The sequence below is a fragment of the Bombina bombina genome, chromosome 9 (genome assembly GCF_027579735.1).
Source record: "Bombina bombina isolate aBomBom1 chromosome 9, aBomBom1.pri, whole genome shotgun sequence".
Lineage (NCBI taxonomy): Eukaryota > Metazoa > Chordata > Amphibia > Anura > Bombinatoridae > Bombina > Bombina bombina.
The window spans coordinates 290,509,577-290,518,679 of NC_069507.1; the positions used below are offsets into that span (position 1 = coordinate 290,509,577).

The 9,103-nt window shown below is 33.8% G+C and overlaps 1 protein-coding gene across 1 annotated transcript in view; it reads right to left on the reverse strand.

The window, feature by feature from the left end:
- Positions 1-8,146, reverse strand: part of LOC128640611 (amiloride-sensitive sodium channel subunit alpha-like) — a 449,879-nt gene extending 441,733 nt beyond the window's left edge. The window contains exon 1 of the mRNA XM_053693080.1: positions 7,839-8,146. Coding sequence (XP_053549055.1) covers positions 7,839-8,146 — 308 coding nt within the window. The remainder of the gene's footprint in view (positions 1-7,838) is intronic.
- Between the last annotated feature and the right edge of the window lie 957 nt (positions 8,147-9,103).

A 9,103-nucleotide genomic window follows, 5' to 3' on the forward strand; every position in this document is an offset into this window, starting at 1 on the left:
TATATATATACAGTATATACGTGTATATATTCACACCCATATGCATATATATATATATATATATATATATATATACAGTATATACGTGTATATATTCACACCCATATGCATATATATATATATACAGTATATACGTGTATATATTCACACCCATATGCATATATATATATATATATACAGTATATACGTGTATATATTCACACCCATATGCATATATATATACAGTATATATGTGTATATATTCACACCCATATGCATATATATATATATATATATATATATATACAATATATACGTGTATATATTCACACCCATATGCATATATATATACAGTATATACGTGTATATATTCACACCCATATGCATATATATATACAGTATATATGTGTATATATTCACACCCATATGCATATATATATATATATATATATACAGTATATACGTGTATATATTCACACCCATATGCATATATATATATACAGTATATATGTGTATATATTCACACCCATATGCATATATATATATATATATATATATATATACACAGTATATACGTGTATATATTCACACCCATATGCATATATATATATATATATATATATATATATATATATATATACAGTATATACGTGTATATATTCACACCCATATGCATATATATATATATATATATATATATATATATATATATACAGTATATACGTGTATATATTCACACCCATATGCATATATATATATATATATATACAGTATATATGTGTATATATTCACACCCATATGCATATATATATATATATATATATATACAGTATATAAGTGTATATATTCACACCCATATGCATATATATATACAGTATATATGTGTATATATTCACACCCATATGCATATATATATACAGTATATATGTGTATATATTCACACCCATATGCATATATATATATATATATATATATATATATATATATATATATATATATACAGTATATATGTGTATATATTCACACCCATATGCATATATATATACAGTATATACGTGTATATATTCACACCCATATGCATATATATATATATATATATATATACAGTATATACGTGTATATATTCACACCCATATGCATATATATATACAGTATATATGTGTATATATTCACACCCATATGCATATATATATATATATATATACAGTATATACGTGTATATATTCACACCCATATGCATATATATATACAGTATATACGTGTATATATTCACACCCATATGCATATATATATATATATATATATACAGTATATACGTGTATATATTCACACCCATATGCATATATATATATACAGTATATATGTGTATATATTCACACCCATATGCATATATATATATATATATATATACAGTATATACGTGTATATATTCACACCCATATGCATATATATATATATATATATATATATATATATATATATATATATATATACACAGTATATACGTGTATATATTCACACCCATATGCATATATATACAGTATATACGTGTATATATTCACACCCATATGCATATATATATACAGTATATACGTGTATATATTCACACCCATATGCATATATATATACAGTATATACGTGTATATATTCACACCCATATGCATATATATATATACAGTATATACGTGTATATATTCACACCCATATGCATATATATATACAGTATATACGTGTATATATTCACACCCATATGCATATATATATACAGTATATACGTGTATATATTCACACCCATATGCATATATATATACAGTATATACGTGTATATATTCACACCCATATGCATATATATATATACAGTATATATGTGTATATATTCACACCCATATGCATATATATATACAGTATATAAGTGTATATATTCACACCCATATGCATATATATATACAGTATATTCGTGTATATATTCACACCCATATGCATATATATATATATATACAGTATATACGTGTATATATTCACACCCATATGCATATATATATATATATATACAGTATATACGTGTATATATTCACACCCATATGCATATATATATATATATATATATATATATATATATATACAGTATATACGTGTATATATTCACACCCATATGCATATATATATACAGTATATACGTGTATATATTCACACCCATATGCATATATATATATATATATATATACAGTATATACGTGTATATATTCACACCCATATGCATATATATATATACAGTATATATGTGTATATATTCACACCCATATGCATATATATATATATATATATATACAGTATATACGTGTATATATTCACACCCATATGCATATATATATATATATATATATATATATATATATATATATATATATATATATATATATACACAGTATATACGTGTATATATTCACACCCATATGCATATATATACAGTATATACGTGTATATATTCACACCCATATGCATATATATATACAGTATATACGTGTATATATTCACACCCATATGCATATATATATACAGTATATACGTGTATATATTCACACCCATATGCATATATATATATACAGTATATACGTGTATATATTCACACCCATATGCATATATATATACAGTATATACGTGTATATATTCACACCCATATGCATATATATATACAGTATATACGTGTATATATTCACACCCATATGCATATATATATACAGTATATACGTGTATATATTCACACCCATATGCATATATATATATACAGTATATATGTGTATATATTCACACCCATATGCATATATATATACAGTATATAAGTGTATATATTCACACCCATATGCATATATATATACAGTATATTCGTGTATATATTCACACCCATATGCATATATATATATATATACAGTATATACGTGTATATATTCACACCCATATGCATATATATATATATATATACAGTATATACGTGTATATATTCACACCCATATGCATATATATATATATATATATATATATATATATATATACAGTATATACGTGTATATATTCACACCCATATGCATATATATACAGTATATACGTGTATATATTCACACCCATATGCATATATATATATATATGTATATGTATATATTTATATTTACTTCATTTAAATGTGTTTGGTGCACTTTTTTTTGGTGCCACTTACACTTTACACTAGGCGGCCGATTTTACTAACTGTCGGACATGATCCGTTGTAGCGATCATGTCCGCCTGAAATAGCTGAATGCTGACAGCATACGCTGTCGGCATTTAACATTGCCCAAGCAGTTCTGGTGAACTGCTTGTGCAATGCCGCCCCCTGCAGATTCAGGGGGTGTCAATCAACCTGATTGTATGAGATCAGGCAGATTTATGTCCGCAGCTTCAGCTTCTTAACTCCTACTTAACTCTCCTGTATACGGCCCCATTCGGACTGTGATAAATTGGCCCCATGGTCTTCAGTTGAGCAAACCAGGGCCTAGATTTGGAGTTCGGCGGTAAAAGGGCTGCTAACGCTCCGCGGGCTTTTTTCTGGCCGCACCATAAATTTAACTCTGGTATCGAGAGTTTAATCAAATGCTGCGTTAGGCTCCAAAAAAGGAGCGTAGAGCATTTTTACCGCAAATGCAACTCTCGATACCAGAGTTGCTTACGGACGCGGCCGGCCTCAAAAACGTGCTCGTGCACGATTCTCCCATAGGAAACAATGGGGCTGTTTGAGCTGAAAAAAAACCTAACACCTGCAAAAAAGCAGCGTTCAGCTCCTAACGCAGCCCCATTGTTTCCTATGGGGAAACACTTCCTACGTCTGCACCTAACACTCTAACATGTACCCCGAGTCTAAACACCCCTAACCTTACACTTATTAACCCCTAATCTGCCGCCCCCACTATCGCTGACCCCTGCATATTTTTTTAAACCCCTAATCTGCCGCTCCGTAAACCGCCGCAACCTACGTTATCCCTATGTACCCCTAATCTGCTGCCCTAACATCGCCGACCCCTATATTATATTTATTAACCCCTAATCTGCCCCCCTCAACGTCGCCGACACCTGCCTACACTTATTAACCCCTAATCTGCCGAGCGGACCTGAGCGCTACTATAATAAAGTTATTAACCCCTAATCCGCCTCACTAACCCTATCATAAATAGTATTAACCCCTAATCTGCCCTCCCTAACATCGCCGACACCTAACTTCAATTATTAACCCCTAATCTGCCGACCGGAGCTCACCGCTATTCTAATAAATGTATTAACCCCTAAAGCTAAGTCTAACCCTAACACTAACACCCCCCTAAATTAAATATAATTTTATTCTAACGAAATAAATTAACTCTTATTAAATAACTTATTCCTATTTAAAGCTAAATACTTACCTGTAAAATAAATCCTAATATAGCTACAATATAAATTATAATTATATTATAGCTATTTTAGGATTAATATTTATTTTACAGGTAACTTTGTAATTATTTTAACCAGGTACAATAGCTATTAAATAGTTAAGAACTATTTAATAGTTACCTAGTTAAAATAATAACAAAATTACCTGTAAAATAAGTCCTAACCTAAGATATAATTAAACCTAACACTACCCTATCAATAAAATAATTAAATAAACTACCTACAATTACCTACAATTAACCTAACACTACACTATCAATAAATTAATTAAACACAATTCCTACAAATAAATACAATTAAATAAACTAGCTAAAGTACAAAAAATAAAAAAGATCTAAGTTACAGAAAATAAAAAAATATTTACAAACATAATAAAAATATTACAACAATTTTAAACTAATTACACCTACTCTAAGCCCCCTAATAAAATAACAAAGCCCCCCAAAATAAAAAATTCCCTACCCTATTCTAAATTAAAAAAGTTACAAGCTCTTTTACCTTACCAGCCCTGAACAGGGCCCTTTGCGGGGCATGCCCCAAGAATTTCAGCTCTTTTGCCTGTAAAAAAAACACATACAATACCCCCCCCCAACATTACAACCCACCACCCACATACCCCTAATCTAACCCAAACCCCCCTTAAATAAACCTAACACTAAGCCCCTGAAGATCTTCCTACCTTGTCTTCACCATACCAGGTTCACCGATCCGTCCTGAAGAGCTCCTCCGATGTCCTGATCCAAGCCCAAGCGGGGGCTGAAGAGGTCCATGATCCGGTCAAAGTCTTCATCCAAGCGGGGCAGAAGAGGATCTTCCATCCGATTGAAGTCATCATCCAGGCGGCATCTTCATCTGATCGGAACAGCCAATAGAATGCGAGCTCAATCTGATTGGCTGATTGGATCAGCCAATCGGATTGAACTTGATTCTGATTGGCTGATTCCATCAGCCAATCAGAAAATTCCTACCTTAATTCCGATTGGCTGATAGAATCCTATCAGCCAATCGGAATTCGAGGGACGCCATCTTGGATGACGTCCCTTAAAGGAACAGTCATTCGTCATTCAGTCGTCGGTCCGGATGGATGTTCCGCGCTGGATGTCTTCAGGATCCTGCCGCTTCGCTCCGGATGGAAGAAGATCGAAGATGCCGCCTGGATGATGACTTCAATCGGATGGAAGATCCTCTTCTGCCCCGCTTGGATGAAGACTTTGACCGGATCATGGACCTCTTCAGCCCCCGCTTGGGCTTGGATCAGGACATCGGAGGAGCTCTTCAGGACGGATCGGTGAACCTGGTATGGTGAAGACAAGGTAGGAAGATCTTCAGGGGCTTAGTGTTAGGTTTATTTAAGGGGGGTTTGGGTTAGATTAGGGGTATGTGGGTGGTGGGTTGTAATGTTGGGGGGGGGGTATTGTATGTGTTTTTTTACAGGCAAAAGAGCTGAAATTCTTGGGGCATGCCCCGCAAAGGGCCCTGTTCAGGGCTGGTAAGGTAAAAGAGCTTGTAACTTTTTTAATTTAGAATAGGGTAGGGAATTTTTTATTTTGGGGGGCTTTGTTATTTTATTAGGGGGCTTAGAGTAGGTGTAATTAGTTTAAAATTGTTGTAATATTTTTATTATGTTTGTAAATATTTTTTTATTTTCTGTAACTTAGATCTTTTTTATTTTTTGTACTTTAGCTAGTTTATTTAATTGTATTTATTTGTAGCAATTGTGTTTAATTAATTTATTGATAGTGTAGTGTTAGGTTAATTGTAGGTAATTGTAGGTATTTTATTTAATTATTTTATTGATAGGGTAGTGTTAGGTTTAATTATATCTTAGGTTAGGACTTATTTTACAGGTAATTTTGTTATTATTTTAACTAGGTAACTATTAAATAGTTCTTAACTATTTAATAGCTATTGTACCTGGTTAAAATAATTACAAAGTTACCTGTAAAATAAATATTAATCCTAAAATAGCTATAATATAATTATAATTTATATTGTAGCTATATTAGGATGTATTTTACAGGTAAGTATTTAGCTTTAAATAGGAATCATTTATTTAATAAGAGTTAATTTATTTTGTTAGATAAAAATTATATTTAACTTAGGGGGGTGTTAGTGTTAGGGTTAGACTTAGCTTTAGGGGTTAATACATTTATTAGAATAGCGGTGAGCTCCGGTCGGCAGATTAGGGGTTAATAATTGAAGTTAGGTGTCGGCGATGTTAGGGAGGGCAGATTAGGGGTTAATACTATTTATGATAGGGTTAGTGAGGCGGATTAGGGGTTAATAACTTTATTATAGTAGCGCTCAGGTCCGCTCGGCAGATTAGGGGTTAATAAGTGTAGGCAGGTGTCGGCGACGTTGAGGGGGGCAGATTAGGGGTTAATAAATATAATATAGGGGTCGGCGGTGTTAGGGGTAGCAGATTAGGGGTACATAGGGATAACGTAGGTGGCGGCGATTTGCGGTCGGAAGATTAGGGGTTAATTATTTTAAGTAGCTTGCGGCGACGTTGAGGGGGGCAGATTAGGGGTTAATAAATATAATATAGGGATCGGCGGTGTTAGGGGTAGCAGATTAGGGGTACATAAGTATAACGTAGGTGGCGGTCGGCAGATTAGGGGTTAAAAATTTTAATCGAGTGGCGGCGATGTGGGGGGAGCTCGGTTTAGGGGTACATAGGTAGTTTATGGGTGTTAGTGTACTTTAGGGTACAGTAGTTAAGAGCTTTATGAACCGGCATTAGCCAGAAAGCTCTTAACTCCTGCTATTTTCAGGCGGCTGGAATCTTGTCGTTAGAGCTCTAACGCTCACTTCAGAAACGACTCTAAATACCAGCGTTAGAAAGATCCCATTGAAAAGATAGGCTACGCAAATGGCGTAGGGGGATCTGCGGTATGGAAAAGTCGCGGCTGAAAAGTGAGCGTTAGACCCTTTAATCACTGACTCCAAATACCAGCGGGCGCCCAAAACCAGCGTTAGGAGCCTCTAACGCTGGTTTTGACGGCTACCGCCGAACTCCAAATCTAGGCCCAGGTGAGCACATATTCTGTTTGTGCTGGAGTGCACCCGTTCACTTGTAATCCAAGTTATTGAAGTTGCAATATTGCTCATCGTGACCTGCACTAACTTTAGCACGCCACTTGTATTCTAGCCCTATCTAGCTGTCTGTATATATATCTGCATATATTCATTTAGATATATACTGTATGTACCTGTGATAGTATTTTGTTAATGGACTAATGATTTTACTCTTTAAAAATGGATGTTAGGTGGAAAAGAACCCTATTTCTTCTTGTTAGGGTTGCAGTGATTATGTTATCCCTGAACAGCCAATGAGCAATTGTCCTACATAATTGGTTGTGCACAAAAATGGAAGATAAACATGTTTGCCTGCAATATGCACTTACCTGTATGGGTTTAAAGTACAAATAGTCACTGCTGGGAAGGGAAGTCGGTCAGAGTTAACATTGACATTGATGCTGACTGGATAACTAAAGTATTGTCCAAAAAGAAGTCCAAACTGCCAGTACATAAGTCCAAACGTTGCCAGGAAGAGGACTAGCCAGAAGGCTGTCTTCATTCGGTTGTTGCGGGAACACACAAGTCGGATGGCTCCATGAATAGTAGTGTTGCTACAGAAGAACTCGAAAAGCTCACGGTACGACTTGAAGTACCCTATCAGCGGCTCATCTTGTGACTTCTCTTCCTCAGCCATCCTATTGGGCAAATAGCACATTAAATTGTATGCAAAGAAAGGTCGACATATAACTTTTTTACAGTGACGGTATCAATATGTGACAGAAAAACTAAATCGTAAATAGAACCATAAATATATAAAAATTGTAGAGATGGTTTGAAAACAGAAATAATTTGTAATGATTAGCAAGGAAGCAACACAGCAGAAAATGTCACGTTTTAACTCTAACCTTAGTCACACAACAGGATTTTACAAGAGAACATTAACATTTGTATTTGGCACAGAAGGTAACAAATCCTTGGGATTTTGTAGTTTCAATGGTGCAGATTATTTTCTATATATCATTATGCAAAACCCTTCCTTTGCTACTAAAACTGTATGGCTCCTACTGTGTATACTGTGAGCCTTCAATGATAAAAAATGAGCTCCTAGATTAGTGCTAGACTGCAGTTTAGTGGTCTTGCCCTGATACTGAGTGTTGGCCGTCATAAGTTTAGGTTCTACATCTATATTAGAGGCAAAGGCGTCATGAAATAAATGATAACATATCTCTTTTAATTTAGTCTAAGGTTTTAGTAAAATAGTCCTTGATCATAATCTATCAGCAGTGGCTCTCGGCTCTTTTTCATGCTACTCTTCGATTTAGAGTGATCACAAAATTACGTTTTCACCTAATTCCAGCGCTCGCAAAAAGGTTTTTGGATCCTGGATAAAAACCCTATTTTTCCTAAGGGGCGAAAAAGCTCTCAGCAATCACAATACTTTTTTGAGTTACTTTTCAAAAACTTTTCAAGACCAGTTTTGTCTTTTGAAAGGACATTTCAGACATCATTAATGCAGTTTTGCTACTATTTGCAACCTTTTATCGTGCACGTATGTAAACCACTCTAAAATGACCACAGGAGCCATTCTAGAGGTTTATTAACATACAATGATTCATTAAAGCTCCAGTCATTCCCATTGGAGAGGGCACAC